Here is a 23538-nt window from a genome sequence, read left to right as displayed (position 1 = left end):
CCAACACACAGAAAGCCTTGTACCTTGCTGTGAACACAGTAGTTGAGTGAAAACTTGTGACATGAGTGTTGAATGAAGATTAGATTCGTTCATTAGTTTATACTATTAAAAGTCAACAGTGAAAGCCAAAGTTAATTCATAGTTAACAATCTTATTTTGTCTTATTCGCTAATGCAGAGTTTTACCATAAGGCTGATTAAAAACCAATCTTTTTGGTAACCAGACTTACTGTGGTGATCATTTTGCAGTGTATACAAGTATTGAATCATTATGTTATACACCTGAAAATGATACAATGTTATAGGTCAATTATACCGCAATAAAAAACACTAACAAAAAATAAACAGAAGACACAAGACAAATAAATGTATAACCAGTGAGAGACCATAAGTAGTGATTTAAAGATTTTGAAGTTTAAAGTTTATACGATGGTATTAGATACTTTGGCAAATAGGAAAGAAAACTTCACAGGTAGAGCTTGGGTTATTCAGAGAGGAGGAATGGAGTGAGACAAGCAAGGAGGAGAAGTCGGGCATGAGATGTCCTGAGGATACAGATGGGGACTGGAAGCCCTGAAGGGCAGGCTGGTAGAGAATATACCAAAGGCAGTGGCCATCAATGGATTCTGATTTAGAGGTTAAGTACTAAGCCTAGTGCAAATGCAGCTAGAACCTTGTCAAAATAGGGAAGCAATGGCAATGGCTATTGCATGCAGTCTAAGAAAAACAGGTAAAATGCTGACATATGCACATGGTAAAGAAGCACAGTCTATATAAAATCCAGACAAAGAGCTCTGAAACTCCATGGTTCTATGATTCTATACCCGGGGAAAGGTAAACCCCACTGATAGTGCATCTCTGTTACAAATATAGGGGAGAATAAATGGGATAAGAGAAAAACAAAAACAAAAACAAAAACAACCTTTTGAAAGGTCACCAAAATAAAATCCTTAACATCTACAGCACAATGAGGCATATCATTAAAATCTATTCTTAACAGAATAAAAGCCTAGATTCTGAACACTGGTTGAAATCGAAGATGCTCTACGGAGGCAGTAAATTAGGAGCTAGTCTCATTTTAGATTGGTCATCAGTGTTTGGTTGTCGGAGCCCAGAAACCAGAGCAAATTGAGCTGATGGTGCAAGTCAGTGCCATCGTTTTACACAAGATTCTGGAAAAGTGGGATTTGTAAGTGAGGAGAGCTTTCTAGTACAAACTTAAATATCCACACTGTTGCCACAACAGCGTTTCCACCACCTTACAAAGTCTGAGGAGCACCATGGGTGAAGATTTGTTGCAACTCTGAACTCTTCAGTTTGCTCTATTTCTTTCCCAGGTGAAAGCTTTACGTTGAAATCTATTGGGTCCTATCTTTCAGCAAGTCAAATAGCTGTGTTTGAACCTATTCTTATCACATAGTCAGAGATACTAAACCATTGTAATGGGACTCATGCGTCTTGCCACAAAATAGGTAGCAATCGTATTTTGAATAACTTGCTGTAGACAAGGGGAGTTTTGTCTTATATATCAAAGATTCTGTGAGAGGCATTCTTGAGAACAGTGTCTGTTCCTGCCAGCTAGAGAATCCGAGGCAGAGCTTGCTGCTGGCTCATCGTGGCCGAGGTCACCTCTTAGTTTGGGTGGGTATGGTTTGTTCTTCAGGGCAGGTTGGAAAATGGACTTATTTTTGTGGCTTGCCCCCGTCTATTTGAAAAATGAACGTGGAGTACGGGAAGTCTTGTTTTGGTATGAAAAACTTTGTGTGATTCTATGTGCCTCTTGCTTACGCGGGAACTCCTGGGGCTGCTTGGAGCATCTCACCTGCCGACTTGGGTTGTAGGGCAGGAGATGACTTTAACCCCGAATATTCTCTGGGATCCCGACGGGGCGAGACAGCCCTTCTGGGCCTCTAGCTCCCCTTCATTAAACTCACATGATGTGGCCCCTAGGAACCCTTCAGAAGCCTTCAGGGAGTAAATAACAAGGTCAGACCTTCCACCAAGAGAATTTCAGACTCCGGCCGCGAAACCATTCTCTGTGTCTCCCTGCTCTGCCTGTCAACATGTGGCCTCATGGTGTTCTTTGCCTCTGATGGCTGTTTCTCTCCCTCCCGCCTTACCCCCTGCAGACATGCCTTGAATTGGAACGCTACCTACAGACGGAGCCCAGGAGGATCTCGGAGACCTTCGGTGAGGACTTGGACTGTTTCCTCCATGCTTCTCCTCCCCCGTGCATTGAGGAGAGCTTCCGGCGCTTGGACCCACTGCTGCTCCCCGTGGAAGCCACCATCTGCGAGAAGAGCTCGGCCGTGGACATTCTGCTCTCTCGGGACAAGTTGCTCTCTGAGACCTGCCTCAGCCTCCAGCCAACCAGCTCTTCTCTCGACAGCTACACGGCCGTCAACCAGGCCCAGCTCAACGCAGTGACCTCATTAACGCCCCCCTCGTCCCCTGAGCTCAGCCGCCATCTGGTCAAAACCTCACAGACTCTCTCAGCCGTGGATGGCACGGTGACGTTGAAACTGGTGGCCAAGAAGGCTGCGCTCGGCTCAGTAAAGGTGGGAGGGGTGGCGACAGCGGCGGCGGCCGTGGCGGCAGCGGGGACAGTTAAGAGCGGACAGAGCGACAGCGAGCAAGGAGGGGTGGGGGCCGAGGCGTGCCCCGAAAACAAGAAGAGGGTTCACCGCTGTCAGTTTAACGGGTGCCGGAAAGTTTATACAAAAAGCTCCCACCTAAAGGCCCACCAGAGGACTCACACAGGTAGTGGTACAAGTTGGCCGCACGTGGTTTCTTCTTCCTCCTCCTCTAGCCTCGCGGTGGGAAGGGCGTCGGGGCTCCGAGGAGCGGCCTCGTGCTGCCTCGGGGGGTGGGAGCCAGGCCCGAGGGCCGGGGGGCAGGGCAGTCGAGGGACGCACGCGTGACCTTGAGCCCCCGCAGAGGCCCTGGGTGCAGGCCCCGGGCTGGCAGTGCCAACCCCGGCGTGGAACCAGGCGGTTCCAAGGATGCCCCAATGGGGGGGGCTCCGGCCATCCGGGCACTTGTCACCTCCCGACACTCCTCGGTGTTTCAGGAGTGTAGTTCTGCAGTCTTGATCAACCGTGGAATCTGAGGAGGCCCATTTGAGAGAATTCACAGTTACGCAAGGTAGTCGGGGCGTCCCTGATTTTTCGTCAAAGTCACCAACAGCAGGAGGGTTTCAGAGTTCATTAGATGTGATCATTCTATAATTAATTGGCATCTCCTCTTTTGCATTGTTCTCTGGCGCGTGCTTTATGGGGAGATGGCAGAATTGCTTTTTAACGAGCTTGTTACCGAGAAGTTGCTAAAGTGATTACATCGCTATGTGTGTGGTAGGGGAGGGCGGGGACTGGCGGGGACTGTATATTTTTCTCAGGACTATCTGCGTGATTCCCAGGAACCGTAGTGATCTTTGGAGGAATGGGATAATCTGGAAGAGTGGGGTTTATAGCGAAAAGAGTGAGATTGGCATTTTCCTTGACACCCGGTCTTCGTCGTGTGCTTTGAGACGCAAGCTTAGGGATGGTGTTTCTTCTTGGCCTTAGCATCCTAGGAGCAATTACTGTCATTGGTGGCTTTTAAATGAGTCCCGGCTGTATCGCCTGTGTGGTTGTGCATACTGCTTGTACATTGCAACTGAGTAGGGAAGAGCTCCAGAAGCAGAAGCAGCAGAGTGAGAGTGTAGCCAGAGAGAAATGCGTGACTGGATTTAAGCCAGGAGAGGTGGCTGGCGGGAGTTCTTTTTGGTCTTGTAGCTCGTCTTCCTGGTGCTCTGCGGCGGGTTTTGGTCTGTGCCACCAAGGACGTGTGCAGTGAAAAGTTCATTGGCTGGAAAATCAGAAAAACGAACTAGCTAGTTCTGGTTCTAACCCTGCCACTAACTAGCTCTGTGACCTTGAGAGTGTCCCTTTACCTCACCGGGCCCCGTTTGCCACGTCTGTCACGCAGACTGGCCTAAGGCCCCTTGCGGCTCCGGTGCGCTGGGGTGGGGGGGGCGTGAAATGCCTTTGTGCAGGACAGGAGTACTTCCCTGAAGTAAGATGCAGCATACATGTCCAGAAGAAATCACCATTTTGAACCTCAAAACCATTCCCATGGGAGCATGAGAATACATTGCTTCCTTGCTATACAGGACTGAGAGGCACGTACTCCTCCAGTTCTGCACTTAACTGCCTATGTAGCTCCTGCTCGGTTCATGGGACGGTCTCCTAACGTGACTCTTGAACCCCACGGCTCAGGCCCACTTAGGGTTCCCCGTGAGGGTTTGGGTCTGACTTGTCCACTCCACAGACACCAAGGCTAACATCCCCTGCGAAAGTTAGCTTTCTTTCCCTCCCTGAGAGTGTCCTGAAGGTCATCATTATTTATATTTCTTTCTTCTCAAGTCAATGAGGGAAGTAATGGCAAGACATTGCAGTGCTCCCGGGCTTTCATTGGTGACTCACTTCCTGTTCTCCCCAGGAAACCCGAGAAAGCAGGATGAGGCAAGAATGCTGAGCTTCGTTGGGGGCGTGGAATTCATGAGTATGGACACATTGTTGAATTATTGACTTTGAGACGGGCTACATCCTGCCTAGTATGGAGGCCGGAAGGCTCTGGGGAAGCAGGATTCTTTTTTCCAAGGGGGAGTCCACAGCATTTCCTCCTTTTTCCTATCCCCTTTGCCCAACGGACGTGTCAGAAGGAGACCTCTTAGGAGTGATCCCTTATTCGGTGCTTTGTTTTTTGGGCATCGTCTACTCGGAACGATTACCAAGGTGGAGCTCATTATGTTCCCCAGCACCTGCAACCAACCACTTGCCGTAGGGTGGACTTTAGTGGAAAGACTCCTCTCCGCGGGGGCTTATCCAAGGAGGCACCATGCATGACTGAAAGGCAGCACTGCAGAGTGGTGAGAGCGGGGCTGTGTGGTTTGGTGCACTTCGGTCTGAATTCTGGCTCCTCTGCTTCTTAGATCTGTGACCTGGTTAAGTGCTTTGTCTTCCCTAAGTCTCAGTGTCGCCGTCTGTAAAGTACAGGGATAATTTTGTCTACATTCTGGATTGTTTTGAAGGCTCAATGAATAAACGTATGTAAAAGACTTGGCAGGCCGTGAGAGCTCATGAAAGATGGTAGTGGAGTTGGTTGTAGTTAGTAGGATTGCTGTTGCCATTGATTAGTGGTGATCGTGTGAAAAAACAGCTCTATGTATACTGGAAATAAGGCCGTTGCCAAAGTTAAATACCATCGAAAAGCAAGAAGCCTTTTTCGTCACCCTGTGCAGGGGGTGACGATGCTCGTGGACACCAGTTGAGGAAAGTGCATCTGGATGTGCAGCCGTCGGCTCATTCAAGGTGGAAGCACCGTAGAGCTCGGCTTTCCTAAGACAATGCAGAAAGCAATCACCTTGCATCCTCCGGAAGCCTTTTGCCTGTAAAACCTCCCTCCTAGATAAGCATGGAAGGAAAAGTAGGTGCCACAAGAGAAATAGGAGGGGAGGTGGAGGTGGAGGATGGGGAGAGAGAGTGTGAATTAATTTGGATCAAATGGATGAGAATCAGAAGTATTTATTTGGAATTGGTGTGAATGGGGCACACGGGGAACTGAACACAAAGGTGATAATTTATGTGGTGTGGATGAACTAAGAATAATGAAAAAAGCATGAAGGATGGAATCAAATTAAGTGCAAACATATAAAAGCAATGGACTAGTACAAGCTTGAGGGCAAAGGTATATGGCGATGGGAATTCTGGTTGGAGGAGTCGCCGATATAAGCGAGTGAAAGGGCAGAACTGCCGACCCAATGTTGAAATGGAGTTTAAAAGAAATGGGCTCTGGTTGGATTCGGGCAAGCTCTTTTAACACAGGGCTCACTTTAATCCAGTGGAAACATTTCTTTATCTTTCAGATGGGTAAGTGTTTGGGGACAGAAAAAAAAAAAAAAAGAAGATGAGAAAACAATTGGTAAAAAGAGGGAAACCATTGGCCTCCTTTTCTCTAGAGTTCTGTATATGCTGTATCTCTTCTATACGGTAATATGTTGAAAAGGAGACACAGTTGGAAAAATGAAATAAAATAAAACGTGTGGGTCTCCCTGTATGCATAAGAAAGACAATACATTGTTGGTAACATGGATTTGCTTGCACTGAAGAATTTTTAAAATGTTATTCATTTAATCTTTATATAGATAGAATTTACTGAGCTGGAAAAGATACACCTCCCCGCCCCCCTCCCCCCCCCCCAGCCCCCCTTCTGTGGCTGTTCTTTTGAGGATGCTGAATCCTTCAAACTTTTTGCCCTGGAGCATGTTAGGCAATGAGGTGATTTTTTTTTTTTTTTTTTTTTTTTTTTTTTTTTTTTTTTAAGGTAGCAGATGTTCAAGTTGGTAGCTAGGGCACAAATATTGTTTGCCCAAGGAGGTGAAGTTAGGGATGGGGGAACCGAGGGAGGGGGAAGACAAGGCAGGGACTGGGACAAAGGGAATATTGTGAAGTCTCAGGATCTTAGTGAAAGGAAGCATATAAAAATGGACATATGGTTTATTCATCGCGAAGAGCACTTAGTGCTGGCATGTGCGTAAAAATGTCCTTTAGCAGCCAACCATTACAGACCTTTCTCTCCCACTCCGTCTTCTGGTCTTTGTGTAACGGATTTTTCTTGCTCAATAATTCAATTATCATGATCATAGTTTTATTCATTTTCTTGGAGTCAGCTAAATTGTCCTTGTATTTTGATGCAAAGGAAATCTTCACTTTCAGTTGAAAAAAATCACTTTATTATGCGCATGTTCCGCACAAGTCAGTTTGTTAAAATGTTAGTAGTTTCTATGCAAAAAGAGAAAGAATTGTTTTCCACGTTTCTTCTTGGTCACTTCTGAGAAGAAGAAAAAAAAAAAAAAGCCTGGGATTGAAATGGCACTTTGTGTTAATTGATCAGACTTGCCTAATATGGAAATTCGAATAAAATTTTCTAATATGGAGATTCACGTACACTGTGCAGAGTGAGTCATGTTGACAAAGTCAGGACAAAGGCCAGGAATGAAATCTTTGATTGCTGGTCACAGAGGAGGGTAAAAAAGAAGGCCATGTTCTCACATGTTCTACTTGGAGGATTCTTTCTATGGACAGGGGGTTGCTTTAGACTAATCAACGGGTGTTGATAAGGACATTCTGGATTTTGTGCCAAAGAACGTAAAGGGGTTCTTTTTAGGTGGAAAGATAACACAAGTGTGCAATTTACTTAACTGTTTATGTCTGCTTTGGGACAGGTATCACTGAATCACGGGGTGGCACCATTTCTAAGCTTAACTTGGATCTGGGGAAATAGTTTGTTTTCAAATGAAAAGGTAGCTAAAAATATTATAAGCGAAAAGACGAGCATTGTGTTTAACAGGCGAATAAAAGTGCTTAATTTATATAATGAAAGTTCTTCAAAGTTTGAAATATGATTTATTTTGTTTATTCAACAAAGATAAAGCGGGTGTTACATCCTAGGCATTGTTCTAAGTGTTTTACAAATTTAATCCGTTTAGTCCTCGTATTAATCTAATGACATAGGTGCTATTCTTATAATATAGAGGGAATGAGGCCCAGAGAGGTCAGGTAACTTGCCCAATGTCACACAGCTCCTAGGTGGTTGGGCCAGGATTCAAACCAAACAGTATTGCTCAAATCTGAGCTCTTAACTTCTATGCTAACTAACAAGAGGAAAAGAAATCAAGTAGATATTTTTTTCTTAATAACTCATTATTAAGAGGAAATGAGAGACATAGTTTAAATACAAATTGACAATGAAAACTACTTTCAGTGTCTTCTAAATAGAATAAAGTTGGGAGGGTCCTTAAACATATTGCCTCATCAAGTGACTAAGTACCAGAACAAGGAAATTACAAAAGAATGGTCTTCCGTTTCTAGGCCCATTATTGTTACTGTTATAGTTACTATTATTATGGTCATTACTATTAAACCATTTTTTTTTTTTTACCTTAGGATTAAAGAGAGACTTCTAACAGTCCCAATGCACTCATTAAAATGACTAATGTTAATACTCTATCCCTATGAAATCAGGCAAGCATTATCACGTGTTGGGGGAAACTGAGCACCAACAGTGTAAAAATGCCCCAGCCCGGGTTCTATGACCTGTCATTGGCAGAATTAAAACTTGACCCAGGCCTCCTGTCCCTTGGGGCTTACGTGCTATTTAATGGATCATCCTCTTAGTCACTTTGTTTGTTCTATCAGTCATTCCTCAAATGGGGTAGTAAGTGCCCAGAGATGTCGGGCTCTGTGCCACTGAGTAAGCAGTGCTGGGGGCAGCCCTTCCAAGAAAGAGTGCAAAGGGAGACATAGCATGGCATGAGAGTAGGGGTGCCTATCAGAGGTCAGAAGTAGCGAGCATGATTCAGAAAAAGTCGCTTTTCTCTTTTTGAACAGGGTGTTTATTAATGCTGTTCATCGTTTCAAATGATGCCAATGTGATAATAGACCCATTTGTATAAATAGAAGCCCTAATTCAAGGTCAGGCGTATCAGCAGGATAAAATTAAATACCTCAGTCTGGAACTGTAGGGGGCCCATCGACCACTTTCAACCTCCTCAGCCCCATAGATAAGAATTCTTTGAATTTATACAATAGCAACTGAAATAGGGCAATTTTAAGACATTAAAGGGCCTTTAATATGCTGAGACACATGGCTGCTAATGAAGTTTATCCATGTGTTGAGGCAGAAACTCATTAAACCCCTATTATGGGATGGAAACTGGAATAAGGGTTAACTGTTCAGTTCACAAGGTGGAGAGAGTTTAATAGGAGGGTGTGATAGTTTGGGTTTAGCATATTCAAGAGCTTACGAGAAAGTGTTTGAAAAGAACGGGTGTGAATGAGATGATGGAAAACAATTGATGGGAGAATTTTATGATTCAAGAAATTCTTAGAGCTTCACCACATGGTAATTTAGCAATATGCTGGCTGTTAACATTTATGAAGATAAATTTAGGTAAACATATACTGGCTGAAATGGCATAAACCTCGGCATATACACAGCAAGCACGTTTATTTTATTATTTTAATATGGTAATAAATGTAGGCTTCACGGGATGCCTATTCCAGATGTCCTTTTAATGGATAATTGGTAGTCGCAGAGTAAATAAGCATGTTAAAACAAGAATAGAAGGAAAAGAAAAAAGTATGAAATTAATAAGTATTTCATCATAAACGATATTTCTTGAACACCCATTACACTAGACTCTGTTCCTTCCCCCAGCCCTGGGGACTTTGCTTTTTGATGCAAAAGCCTGAAATGTGGTTTTACAAAGTCACTATATTTGGAACCTGATCTCAAAAGAGAAGATGGCATGGATTGGGGGTGGGAGGTAGGAATGAGGGAACAGAAAAGAGGAATCTCATTTCAGAAAAGGCAGTTGAAGTAATAGAATTTTATAAATTCTCAGACTTAAAGGTTGGGCCAGCTCTGTTTGATAGAGAAGAGAAAAAGAAGGTCATGAGAAGTCTGTGCAAATGAAGGAATGACACTGGGAAGGCCAAATATGAACTTCAAAAAAAAGTAACTGTTCTGTTTAATAAATAGATAATGTACAGAGCTGTTTGTATTATAATAAGAATGTTAATGACTGTGAGGAGTGTGGTTGTCCTATACGTATTACATTGGGAGGTTTGAGGAGATTAAATGAAGCTTTGTAAAGAGTACAGGCTAAGCGATAGTATAAGAATTAGCTGGGGCGCCTGGGTGGCGCAGTCGGTTAAGCGTCCGACTTCAGCCAGGTCACGATCTCCAGGTCCGTGAGTTCGAGCCCCGCGTCGTCGGGCTCTGGGCTGATGGCTGGGAGCCTGTGTCTCCCTCTCTCTCTGCCCCTCCCCCGTTCATGCTCTGTCTCTCTCTGTCCCCAAAATAAATAAACGTTGAAGAATTAGCTGGGGGTAGACAATACTTAATGTCTTATGTCTTCTGAAATTAAAACAAAAATTGATTCTGTTTGAATCAGACAAAAAAAAAAGGAGTTGAAGAAGGTAGTGTGTAATAAAAAAAGCAAAACAAAACTTTTTTTTTTAAACTTTGGAATATCTTTTTTTAAAAAGTTAGAATATAAGGATAGATGAAAATGTATTTGTAAAATGATTGTCTTTCTTTGAAAGATACCTGGCTTGAATTTAGTAGAAATTATGGTGGAAGCCTTGAAAATGGATCAAGAGAAAACAAACTTCTCGTGTAAGGAAGTTAGTTCTGGTAAGCAAATGGAACTCTCTGGGGACCCAGCCTATGCTGGGCATACGTGCAGTGGGACTGAGAGCTCTGCCAGGTGACTCAGGTATTAATGGTGAGAGTCTGGCTCTTTCCAGCCAGGTGATTTCTGTCTGTCCCCACCCTAATGGAGGTGAACTGGATGGCCGTGGGCAAACCTGTTTCCTAAAATCTCAGTTCCTTCTTCAGGCCCCACCTAAGAACCTTACACCTGATGCTTTCTTGCACTGAGTCACTTCCTGCCTTTGAAGCCTTCCTTTATTACCCTTCTTTACGTCAGAATGACATTTCTTCTTGTTATTATTTTTCTAATCTTCGATTGCGGGAGGCAGTTAGTGGAATTTCAGGAATCTTCAAGCAAGCAGGGAGACAAGATGGGGGCGTTTTGGAAGCTGGGACAGCATTTTCCACCTTCCGTCTTCTGCTCCTGGATGTTCTACATTTTCTAAAAGTAACTTCTTTTCAACCGTTTTTAAAAGTCCTATTGACATGACAGTTATCGAGCTAAATGTTAGTAGAAGCAAGATTGTTCAAGGTAATCAAAAGTTAGTGACTTTTTAATGTGCTAGTTATTTGGTCAACCAATGACAAGAGTTATTCCTCATTCCTGCAGTGTCTCTATGTTTGGTAGCCAATGTTGGAATCTGACTAGCTTATATAATGGAGGTCAACCCACTTAAATTATTTAAGAGTGGCTGCAATGAGAATAAGCTTTTCATGGTTTGTCCCATATTTCTGTTCACCTTTCTTTCTCCTTCACCATCTGTGCTTATTGAGGTGGAGAGTTAGGGACTGACCTGGGATTGGACCCCCTGAACTAGGCTTAGTTGGCAGACTGCCCCCGCCCCTTTTTTTTAGACCCTGAGTCTTTTGCCTTCTTCCCTTCAAAAGTTACCTGCATTCAGGTTAGACCCCTTTTATTTTGTTTGCAAAATAAAATGCATTTATAATTTAAAACCCATTTTATATTGCAAACCACTCATCCAGTATCATAAAACGTAGAGTTAGGCTTCTTTTGTTGTTTCTGCCTTTAGAATAATAATAATTGTTGACTTAACTGAATAATTGACACTTAGGGAGTTCAGTAAAGTAAAACAGTATTACACATACTGTTTTCAGGCAAACAATACAATTGTTCAAAATCCCAACTTTGTTGGGACAGAACAGTCTCAACTGTTTGACTAGGTTAAGCTAAAGTTGATAACAGCAATCAATCCTTTTGTTTTAGGGAAGGAAACCAGAAACCATCTTCAGTTGAGAAAAAACTTTCCCTTCATGGTAGATTATTATCGCCCAGTTCAGTGTGTTATGGTATATAATGTCTTCCTTTGGAGCCCTTGCTATTTTCATATCAGGGAAATTTTGTAAAAAGGACTATAAATTGTTCCAAAAGCGAAAGCACTGTTAAGTGAGGAAGGTTCTAGGCATCTAATGGATGCCCTAAAAAATGTAAAATTATATAATCTATGCCCTGATGAATAGAACCCAAGAAAAAGCTTGACTGGTACATATTCTAGTATCCGAGGGCAGCACGATGCAGTAGGAGTAGCAGAGGATAGCTGTGCAGCAGTCATTTTTAAACGTTTTCGGTCTTCATTTTGCATGTTCACGTGGTTAATGTCACCTTACTGGAATTCATTACAGGGATTAGGAACTTACGGTGTCTGTATCTCCTTGCCGTGGGGAACGCACACTCTTTACCCACACTCGAGTTCTCTTGTAGAAAGGAAATAATGATTGTTCATACTGAATTCTCCATTGGTCACGAGCTTGTTGAAACTAGCATTGGTATTTTAAAAAGAAAACAAAAGATACATCTCCCTTCTCTGATATAGGTAATAAGACATCTTACGTTCCTGGTGTTCAGGAGAGGGTGTCAGAAAATCAATATGAATAAATTCAAGTACACAGAGGATTCAGCCTATTCGGAAGTGTAGCGTATGGCAAAATGACATTATGCATTATTAAATATTTTTTGCTTCACCCACATGTAAATATTAGCATATAGAAAAGGTACCATAGGCTACTTACAAATTTAGGCAGAAGGCGATTTGCTGGCTTTTTTTTTTTTTTTCATTCTTTGTTGTTGTTGTTGTTTGGTGTCTCAAGGCTTACAGCTAATCTAAATTTGAAACTAAATACTGTCATTACAGAAGATTTTTTCCTGAGTTCTTCCAATTTCTCTGGGGACAAAATAATGGCCGCTCGAAGCAGTGGAGAAACAGTAATTAGGGCAAATAGTAATACTGTGCATGATTGAGGAAAATGTGAGGAAGGGAGGGAGAAAACGCAACAGACAGACTTGTACAGCCTGTTACTAGGAAACCACATCAGCATTAAATACAGTGTGCTAATTGGCTATCCTGTTTCTGCCTGGGTACCAGCCTGGGCCTGCTACACAGCTGTTTCTGCTCTTTCTGGTTGCTAGGTAACTGCATCATTTTTTTCCCCCCTCTTTGTATTCTGGAGGCTAATTGGCTACTTCTGCTCCTGGTGTTGCTGCTGGGTACCAGTCTGGGCCTGCTGCTCTGCTGTTCTCCAAAGGGATTTAAGGGGGGGTGGGGAGGGGAGGAAAAAGGAAAAGGAAGATATGCTGGCAATTAATGGAGCATAAGTGCAAATTCTACACAATGTCTGGCACCTGCGTCCCCTCATCCTGCTTTCTCAACTAGATCCTTTAGCTGTGAAAATAGATTCGAATCTTGGAGTCTTTCTTTTCTCTGCATACCTTTTGATTAGAACTTGAAAGAAATAAGACATTTGACGACGACTACTTAAATGGTGGATTTGGTCTTCTTTAGAAAGAACTGGCAAATTATTACACATTTATACTTGATATGGGCACTAAGAGCATTTGCACGAACGTTAAAATCACTAACTTAATAACAAAGCAGGATCTTTAACATCTTAAGGGTAGTGGCTCTTTATCTCTTAAATGGACCAGAGTCTTTTGTAGCCGTTCTTCTTGGTATCCTACAGAGTATAAAGTAAGAAATAAAATGGACTAAAGGCAATCATCGGATTTTCCCAACTGTTTTATTCATTAAGGAGTAAAAGGAGACTTCTAGACACATGACTTTACGTTATGGATTTCATTCCTCTGATAAGCATAGCGAAGGTCTCAAATGCTTTTTGGTGGGACATTGCTTTCCACAGAAGGAATGCATGTTTCACACACCTTATTTTCGTTCCTTATAGCAAATGAACAAATGGGGTGCGAGAGAAACCTAAAATTGGTTCTGTGATGTACAAAAAAGTCTAATCGCTTTCCATATAGTTGCATCTCCTATTGAAGTAGAGGTTTCCATTTCCTCATTATCGAAATCCTCCTTGGAAGTATGGGGACGAAGGTTCTTCAGAAGTGAAGTGATGTTTCAAGGGGGTTCCACTGTAAATGGTTGAGAAGGTGTATGCAAATTGAGGCCCCTTGAAGAGGCAGCTTCATTGATCTAGAAAGGAGCTGTTTTAGTGAGAAGACTCGGCCCACCGTTGTGTGACCGTGCTCAGAAATAGTTAGCAAAGGCAACTCTTATTCAACGTGAATAGCGGACACTGGCTCTCCATACTAATGAGATGTACCACTCCCTCTCGAAAGTGAAAAAGGAGAAGTTCTATTCAAAGCAACAAGCCACTTATAAGACCAGATCAGGCTCTGTGGAATCTTTTCTGCTTAAAGTATCCTTAAAATAGGTGGGAGACCTCAAACTAGTCTAGGATGACGGAGAGAATATTATAATGTTCCATTGGCCTTAAACCCGCTAACCATTAGTAGCATTCAAACTGCAAAAGAAAACCTTATCATCAGAGGATAACTACAGAGCGGGCAAAATATTATTCCTGCCCTTTCTGTTCAAAGGACCGGTTGTTTATCACTCAGGAGTATTTCCCCACGGAAGGACTTGGCCGTTTGGTTATGGGGAGTCATCAGATGTCGGAACATTCCTTCATCGCTCGACAGGTTTTATATTCTGACTTTGGGAGGGAGCGGTTTTGACTGCTTGAGTGTTTAGTCTTTGTTGAGGGAGATCGTCAGAATAACAACTTTCCATGTGTGTGACGGATCGTCCCTAGTCAACCGAAGCAGGATCTGGAGTGAACCGTCCAAAGATGGCCTGGTGTCTGTCTTTTCCACCGTTCCTTCACCCGTCCACTGGGTGCAGTTACATGTCTACACTCGGGCTCTGGTAAGATCTGTGGAACAGGGGGTTTCGAAAACTGGCATAGTCATGGGTAGCCTCAGCCCCGAGTGAACACCAGTTCCCAATTCTGAGCTTCCTATCTTCATGCTCTTGTGGGCGGGCAATCTTTATTCTTTGGATGAAAGCAGTCGGGGGCATGCAGGCACGCTTGGGGGGTTGAGGAAAGGAGGTAGTCCTCAACCTCACTGCTTCAACCTTTCCATTCTCCTCAGTCACCTGCTTTGCTCATTCTCATCTGCATGCAGTACTACTGCTCCTTATATGAGGTAAATCAGTTGGCAAACCTAGCAAAGAGGAATCTGAGGGGGCCGGGCTGCCCAGCAGGGCTGCTGCTAACCCATATTCTGCCTGTGTGGGAATCAGGAAAAAAGTGCCCCTTTTAGGGGGCGGATAGCAGCCCCGTGCTGGAGAAGAGCTGGAGGCAGTCCTCAGCCCCTCAGCTGCACGCCCTGTGCTCACGTCACATGGCCGCCTGCTCACCACAGGTGCTGATCCACTCCAGCGGGCCTTCCCTGACCCTTCAAGAACTTGTGAGGCTAATGAGGTTCCAGCAGGAACGGGAAAGTCGTGACTGTCGAAGGCGGGCGGGGGCGGGGGGGGGGGGGGTGGTGGTGGTGGTTCTGGGGCCTGCTCTCAATGGCTAAAGAGGCCATTATACATGAGAGCAAACCTTTTAGCCCAGCCGTCCTCCCGAATGTGAGGTCATTAGCTGACCAATGCGGTGATTCTCAACTTGGACTGATTTTGCCCCTCAGGGGACGTTTGACCATGTCTGGAGACATTTTTGGTTGTCCATCTTGGAAGGGGGGGGGTGTTGCTCCTGGCGTCTGGTCAAGGGAGGTCAGGGATGCTGCTAAGCATCCTGTAGTGTGTAGGACGGCCCGCAACAAAGAATCATCGCCCCCTGAAGGTCCGCGGTGCCAAGGTTGAGGAACCCTGGCCCAGGGCAACCTCGGCTATCCTTTTCTTCTCTTTGTGTTACTCTTCACCACTTGCAAAGTATTTCCTCATCCTCTTAAGACTACGCCCCAGGTCTTGGTTCCCTTTTATGATCTTTAAAAAATTGACTAAGTATAAATATTGTATGATTTATTATTTCTGTCAGGACTTAGATGTGCTGGTTCCCCCTCCCCCCCCCCCCGCCCTTCCTTATAACATGAGAGAACTCTCTCCACCTCCACGAGACGCTCAGCTTTCTAGATTTAACGTTTGTGATTGGGACTCTTCGCAAGTGACATCCCCTCCCCGCTTGCTGACGGCTCCTGACCTGTAATAATTTGAGGTTTTGCTGAGGCAGGGATTTGAATCGCATGAGCTGCCAGGCTGGTGTGTGGGAGGGAGGCTTTTAGCCAAGTGGGCCTCGCCGACTGGGCACTGACGATCATATTCTACCTGTCCTCTGGTATCCGGCAGCCTCACTGGATAATAACAATTGTTTCCTTGTTATTAAAAAGAAGTTCGAGGGGCGCCTGGGTGGCCCAGTCGGTTGAGCGTCCAACTTCAGCTCAGGTCACGATCTCGCGGTCCGGGAGTTCGAGCCCCGCGTCGGGCTCTGGGCTGATGGCTCGGAGCCTGGAGCCCGCTTCCGATTCTGTGTCATCCTCTCTCTCTGCCCCTCCCCCGTTCATGCTCTGTCTCTCTCTGTCTCAAAAATAAATAAACGTTTAAAAAAAAACATTTTAAAAAGAAGTTCGACTGTTGGTGCAGAAAGAGGTGTCTGAGTCAGAAAATAGAAACCTCTGTTAGGAAAACCGTATTGCATTTCTATGTGCCACTGCAGCGCCTTTCCCGTCGCTCACGATTCCATTTTGCACCAACACCGCGTGGAAAGTACTGTGAAGCAGTTTGAGTTCTCAGGGAGAAAGGTGCCATCGAAGGTAAAAAGATTTAAGTGGCAGTATCTAACGGACACATACTTTATGCTTGCATTTTTGTCGGGAGATGTGAGTCATGCATCGGCCCTTTCAGCTACGCTCGCACGCATAGAAAATAACATTGTCAGAAGTGTCGTCCCCCGATACAATGGACAATATGCTATTAGAATTGTATGGCATTGTCCTTGCTGTTTGGAGATAATACCGCTGACATTATTCCCCTCATACATGTGAATGTGGCTGTAGGGAATACGTGACATCTGTGTCTTTCACACAGATTAGCTTATCCCTTGCCTCTTGGAGGGATTGCGATTAGTGGGCCGGCCTCCTGGGGTCACGGCAAGTGCCATGTTTTGGATCACAGTTGTTATCGGACCTTAGTTTTAGGCACAATAGGGAATTAGTAATATTTAGCTCCATGACCTGAAGAGGCAGTGGTTATTTAGACAGCTCCCCAGCGCAGATGGGCTAAAGAAAGGGTAGGCTGAGGCATTCCTACTCAGATTGGCTTTGGGAAGGAGAAGGCAATTGGGTCCCGAGCCTGGGAATGGCTGCCTCCACATTATTGCTTTTTCCGAGTAAACAGGCAGTAATATAACTTGCCTTAGCCGTTAGAGTTTACCAAGTGCTTTCACACACCTCATTTCATTTCACCTTCGCTTACCTACGGGGCAGATATTCTCATTGTTCCCATTTAATAGATGAGGAAACTGAGGCTCAGAGGGTGATTTGTCACAGGTTTCTCTGCTGGGCTGTAGAGCCTGTCTTATGCTGTTTTTCCTGTAGAAATCAGGTGTGGTTTTTTTGTTTGTTTGTTTTGTTTTTGTTTTGCAAGAGTGCCTGAATTAAAACAGGATATAAATGAATGCAGGGTATATTGTTATAGTTGAGCAAAATAAATGGCCTACTGTTTGCCATTCTACTTATTTCACACATATGCTAAGTAACACGAGTTATTATTGTACTTGTCCAACATGACAGCAAATTCAGAAGAGCTAAGAGGACAGAATGATATAATGTATAGGAATATTGTATGTTCCTATATCCTGTCTAGTTTGATTGAATTTAAAAATCCTTGATCTTAGGGGTTTTTTTTTTTTTCCATTTTAAGAAAGCTGGTTTCGAAGATGCAAACACATGCAAGGTATTGATTCTCAAAACGTTATCTCAGTACTCGTGCATTTGCACATTGTAGAAAATTTGTGGAGAGAAATCGTGAACAGAGACACTTCTCCCTGACCCCTTACAAGAATGCACCTTAACAGCCCTCATTTATTACTAAATGGGCAAATCCAAACGGAGGTGCCTTCGGGAAGTAGGAAGAAGCTAGGGGTGGATGGATCTTGCTGCCCAAGTTGCACATTGCTGTCTTAGGTACACCGGAGCTTTGCTAGGGGAGTGCGAACAAACAATTTGCGCTTTTATTTTTATTTGTACGATAAATGTCGACTCAGGATAATCCTGCATTAGCCCCCTTTCCCCCCACTTTTTGGAGGATATTTGTGGATGTATTCAATGTCTTATGGAGAAGAATCCTCGTGCGATACAGGGATTCTCGATCCCCTAATGGGCAGCGATCCCAAGCTCAGGTTAAGATTCTGCTGCTGTGTGCAGCAGTCTCTCCTCCGTATTCACAAAAGCACACGGTGAGGAAGAATAGCTGGTGTCTAACATTCTGCCAAAAGGATCTACGGGAACTGCCAAGCGACAGGCACTTGCATTGTCTTCCAGAGATCTGCAGAAAGGAAAGGTTTTCACACCAAGAGACAAATCCCTGGAAGGTGCTAGGAACAGCGCGCACGACCTGTGTGGGTTCCTGAGGATTGTTTGCCTACATATATATATATTTTTTTATCTGATCCTACGTTCCTGTCTATCTTTGTATTTTCAAATCTACTTTCCCCTTTTATTTATTCTACCTGCTAGAGAAATAACCTTCATGAATCGTTGTATTCGGCAGGGCCCCCGTCCGCATTTGATACTTGCCTTTTGCTTGCGACTGAGTTCACTGCCAAGCGTGTAGAACGCTTCCCACCCACCTGTGAGTCTTCCCCTCACCACAGTCAGGTCTTGAAGTTTTCCTGTGGTTTTTCTTTGGTATCCGTCTTCTCCACAAAGCATGTTTAATAAGCAAAGGCAGAGACTGGAAACAATCCTTTCATACCTCCTTCCCTCTACTGCCCTTCCCGGAGCTAGAAGGACCCTGGGCACAAAGCTTATGGGATCAATTACCACGAGCTCCCTGTTAACCTTTTTTTTTTCTTTTTTTTTTTTTTTACTCTGTTGTGGGAAGAATAAAGCAATAATTAAAATTAACTGAACAGCTTTTGCTCTATTGAGGCGTTAAATCTTTGTGTAAACACAATCACATTGTGCAAACATAGGTCCTTTCAGCGGGCTGATTCAGACAGCGAAACCGCCGAAGTTTTGAGGTCTCTGGGTCAAGGGCCCGTTTTGACACGGTTGGAAAGGTCACCTGCTCATTTGTGTCTCTGCCGTGCTGCACCGAGTGCCGTGAGCGGGTGGGCTCCCTTGCCCGCCGCCGCAGCACAAAGAGGAGCCGGCTGGCATTCGGCAGATAGCGGGCCGAGCCGAGGGGGCAGGCAATCTGCGCACAAAGCAGGACTGCAGGAGCGCACGGGGCGGGTGGAGAGCGCTTGCGAGCCCCTGGGGCCCAGGCAGTGAGACGGCTCGAATGCGGAGAAAACAGCGGTTATAAAATATAAATGTGTTTATTATTACACTGGGCCCATGCTATATAATTTTACACACGCTCATATCCGTGATTTACGGCCGCAGCTCCCTACGGAGGAGAAGCGTGCTAATTTACCCAAATTGATAGGGAGACCTCTGAAATGATCAGAATTGAAGAAGTAGTAACTGAGGGGGGGAAAAAGGTCTCCTAAAACCACAGCAACAACAAAAAGTGGCTGCTGTGTCAGAGGCACCCTTTGTTCATTCAGTTAGATAAGCAGAGCTTCGCTTTAATTATTCATGATAATGCCTGCCCTGCAAGGAGCGTGCCTCCCTCGGCACCGCGTCCGGTCCGGTCCGGTCCTCGGTGCGGTGAACACCCAACCAGCCTGCCCGGCTTTTCGGGGAGCTGTGTTGTGCTCTCGCCCGCGACAGGTGAGCCGGCTAAAGGTTGGGGGGTTCGGGCACGCCTGCCGCCCCTTTCTGGGGGGTGGGTGCTGAGCGCACTGCAGCGAAGGAGAAAGGCCTAGTGGTCCCAGCCGGGGGTTCCCGGGCAGTCCCTCCACTTAGCAGGAAGCACGCTGGTGCTGTGCCTGCGTCCTTGTCCTGAGTCCTGCAGGTGGGGCTTTGCCCACGGAGGCAGGAGGAGATGTAACCCTGCAAGCGGCCCAGGGGTACCCAGAGAGTAAGGGGCGGACCTGATTTATGGGTCCGGTCTGACTCCAAAGCCCATTCTCCGGCAGCATTCTCCTGGAATTTCCTAGGAAAGAAGCCAGGAAGAGGCCTGGGAGCAAAGACCCCACCCCGCTTCCACTACAGCCCATCCCATGTGTTGTGCTTTCGGCTCATTTCCTGGTCTCAGCGGCAATTACCCTCATCGCTTCCGACAGCTTTCCAGGGTGTTTTTGTCTGAGCAGGATCTTGGGTTACTTGTTCTGGAGCTCTTCAGAAGGAAAGCACTTTGGGGCAGCATGCGCTGGTTCCAGAGTCCGGGAACACCCATGATTCATACCCCTTGCAGGGGGACTTCAGGTAGACAGCCTGCTGCAATCCCGGGATAACCTGATGGGCCATTTTTACCCGGATGCATGCTTGCTGGGGTGTGGAAGCTGAATGGCCACCCAGTCTTCATAGCAACCCCCCCCCCCCGGGGGGGCATCCCGGATACACATCCTTGCCTTTTCCCCTTGTTCAGTCAACATCCGCATCGGGCTGGCACTACTTTCTAAGCATGTTTTGTATTTGTCCACTTCTCTCCATCTCTGCTGCTAGGGGCGATGACATCTGTGTTTCAGCCACTATCTTCTGTCTCTCAGAAGTCCTCTCACATCAGCTCATTTCCCTCAGCAGCCCGTTCTCCATTTTATAGCCAGAATGATACTGTGAGAATTCACATCTGATCATGTTATGGCTCTGCTTAAAAGTTCACAATGGCCACCATTGTGTTAAGGTCCACATTCTTAAATGTGGCCGCTGAGATCACTGTCCCATAGAAATAAATAAATTATGTGAGCCATGTGTACACTTACATATACATCTTCTGGCAGCTTTGTTTATTTTCATTGGTTTATTTACTTTATTAATTATTCATTTATTAATTAGTTGTACTAATTAATTACTTTAATACTAGACTTTAACTCAATATCGCCAAGCTTTATTTCAACATGTAATCAATATAAACAATTGTTAATGAGCAGTTTTACGTCCTTTTTTTTTTCCATACTAAGTCTTTGAGATTCAGTGTATATTTTACATTCAAAACACATGTCAATGCAGACCGCCCACATTTCAAGTGCTCAGGAACCCCATGTGGCTGGTGGCCACCAGATCGGACAGAGCTCATCTTTAAGCCCTGTGGTCTAGCCCTGCCTGATTCTCCAGCCACATTGTGACTCTCTATCCCTGTGGGACATCTGGGCATCTGGGGTCGGTGTGGGACAGGATGTGGCAGAGGACTGGAGAAACTCACCCCTGCTAAGGAGTAGAAGACATAGCCCAGTACTGGGCCATCTTCACTTTACAGTTCTACTCTGCGGGGCTGTCAGGCAGCTGGAGGTGTGGGTTAAGGATGAAGCCTTGGCTTTGCTTTTGGCCTTGGGGGGGGGGGTTTCCATTTTTGGTTTATCTAAGGCGGTGTCAGGCTAAACAGATGTTTTTTGAGAAAGTGAAGGGAATTAAATGGAAAAACACTGGTAAAGTTGATATGTGGTATTCTTTTCTGAGGAAAATCAACTGCCTGTCCCACACAGAGGTCCTTTGGTGGGTAGCACTGTTCTGGGAGCTCAAGGTGGACCTAGGGGAGGAGGAGTGAATTGTAGTCCACACCCTTGGCTTCTAGTCTCAATAGATTACATTCCTTCACTTACTCGGTTTTAAAAAGTTACAACAGCTATTATATGGGTGCATCTAAATATTTTTGACATTCTTTCCAGTTGAAAGATTCACTTTATCAGAAAATATTTTCAAGGGGAATGTAAACATTTATTCTATTTTAATTGCTGGCATTTTGGTAAGAGTCAGAGTGACGTAGTGGTTAATTAAGCCTGTGGAATGAAGGCGCAGCTGCCTGAATTTAAATCTTGACTGGACCGCTTATAAGCTGGAGAACTTGGTGAGTGGTTTTATCCTCTGACCCTGTTTTCTCGTCTGTGGGATGGGAATGATGTGTCTCATAGGGCTATTGAGAGGATTAAAGGAGAGAATATACATAAAGCCCTTAGTTTCCTGTAGTGCCCAGCATATAAGGAGAGCTCGCTAAATATCGCCTAATAGCCCATTGCCTCAGGACTTGTAAAACACTATCATTAATTGAGGATGGCTGGATTGGGCCACAGTCTTGGCTCAGGATGGTCATTCAAGGTGCTTTCTCTGAACAGATACATTCATTGTCTAGTTTGTGTATAACATTTTGTGTCTTTCTCTCACATTTAGTTTTCTACACTATGTATATATCTGTGAGGAAGGAAAATATAGACATCTCATCATGGTTTGATTCTGTCATCTATATCTCCACTAGAAAAAGCCAAATATATTTTAGTGCATGATACATAAGGCATGGTGAGATATATACATATTTTATTGGTACACAGGCTTTGGGCTCCCTTTCTATATGTGGTGTTGGGTTTGTGCAGTTGGGTCTAAATTCTTTGGCTTTCTAATCAATGACATGTTGCCAGTTGAGGCACTGAGGCCTGGAGCATTGAATTAAATAAAAGGCCAGCCCCAGGAGGCGTCTGCTCCTAAGACTGGCACACAGATCTCTACTCATCTTGACTGAAAACAGTGACGGCAGGCCCTTTATTCACTAGGAAAGTATGTTCAGGCACTAGGTGTTTTTATGAGCCACCTTGCATAAAGAAGGATTTTTGTTTGGGATATTTTAATAATCACCATGCCTATAACTGCTTTACAACATGCAAAGCATTAACACAGATATTATCTCTCGTCACACTTCACAATGGTCCTGTAAGGCCAACATCAAAGAAGCGGTCAGCCCCACTTTGCAGAGGAAGAAGGTGAGACTCAAAGAGTTTGTCACTTTCCTAAGATCATATACTAAGTAGTGAGAATGGGGACTAGAACCCAGGTCTCCTGATTGTGAGCCATGTGTGTGCGTGTGTACGTGTGTGTGTTCTACTAAATTGTACTTGCACACATGAGACACCATTTACAGGAGCTCAAGCAACCTTTCTGAGTAAAAGAAGTGATTGAGATATGAAATAATGTTTACACTGAAAGTATGGGCCATTTAGGCATGTATCGTTTTCCTTCATCAGTTTCCGTTACCCTTTGAATTATTAAGAACATAAATGAAGCTATTTGTAATAGAGACACAGGCTAGCAGGGGCTTAAAAAGATATCAGATTTTTTTGCTCTTTCACATAAAAATCCAGAATCTCAGACGGCTGTACTCTGAGAAGTTGTCAGCAGCCCAAACTCCTTCTGTCCTGTTTGTCCCCCATCCCTAGGGTTTCTGCCCTTCAGGAATTGCCTGTGTCCACACAATTCAAGATGGCTGCCACCAGGCTTGCTTTCCAGGAACCTAGTTTTCATACAGCTATTTTGAAAATGGGAAGGGGAGAGGATGTCCCAACCTTTGAAAGTACAGCTTGAAATTGCACTTGTACTTGCACTCACATCTCATCAGCCAGAACTTAGTCATATGTCAACAAGTCACTGCAAAGGAGCTGAGAAATAGTCTTTATTCTGGGTAGCAGTGAGCCCAACTAAAATTTGGGGCTTCTCTTATAGAGAAAGGGAAAATGAATATGGAAAGTCACCTGGCCATTGTGCTATGCTCTTTGTCTTAAGAATAGTTCCATTTTAGGGGCGCCTGGGTGGCTCAGTGGGTTGAGCGTCGCTTCGGCTCAGGTCATGATCTCACCATCCGTGAGTTTGAGCCCCGCGTCCGGCTCTGTGCTGACAGCTCAGAGCCTGGAGCCTATTTCGGACTCTGTGTCTCCCTCTCTCTCTGACCCTCCCCCATTCATGCTCTGTCTCTCTCTGTCTCAAAAATAA

General features: G+C 44.7%; 1 protein-coding gene across 2 annotated transcripts in view; it reads left to right on the top strand.

Moving 5' to 3' along the window:
- The window catches only part of KLF7 (Kruppel like factor 7), an 86707-nt gene that overhangs the window by 41639 nt on the left and 21530 nt on the right, over positions 1–23538 (top strand). The window contains exon 2 of one of the 2 annotated variants that reach the window (XM_030323894.2): positions 2129–2759. In XM_030323894.2, coding sequence (XP_030179754.1) covers positions 2129–2759 — 631 coding nt within the window. Of the gene's footprint in view, positions 1–2128; positions 2763–23538 lie in introns of both variants that reach the window. The other variant, XM_030323893.1, reaches the window with a different exon arrangement.

This window comes from Lynx canadensis, chromosome C1 (genome assembly GCF_007474595.2).
Source record: "Lynx canadensis isolate LIC74 chromosome C1, mLynCan4.pri.v2, whole genome shotgun sequence".
Classification (NCBI taxonomy): Eukaryota; Metazoa; Chordata; class Mammalia; order Carnivora; family Felidae; genus Lynx; species Lynx canadensis.
Note: the sequence above shows the minus strand (reverse complement) of the source record. Positions and strands in the feature narration are given on the sequence as shown.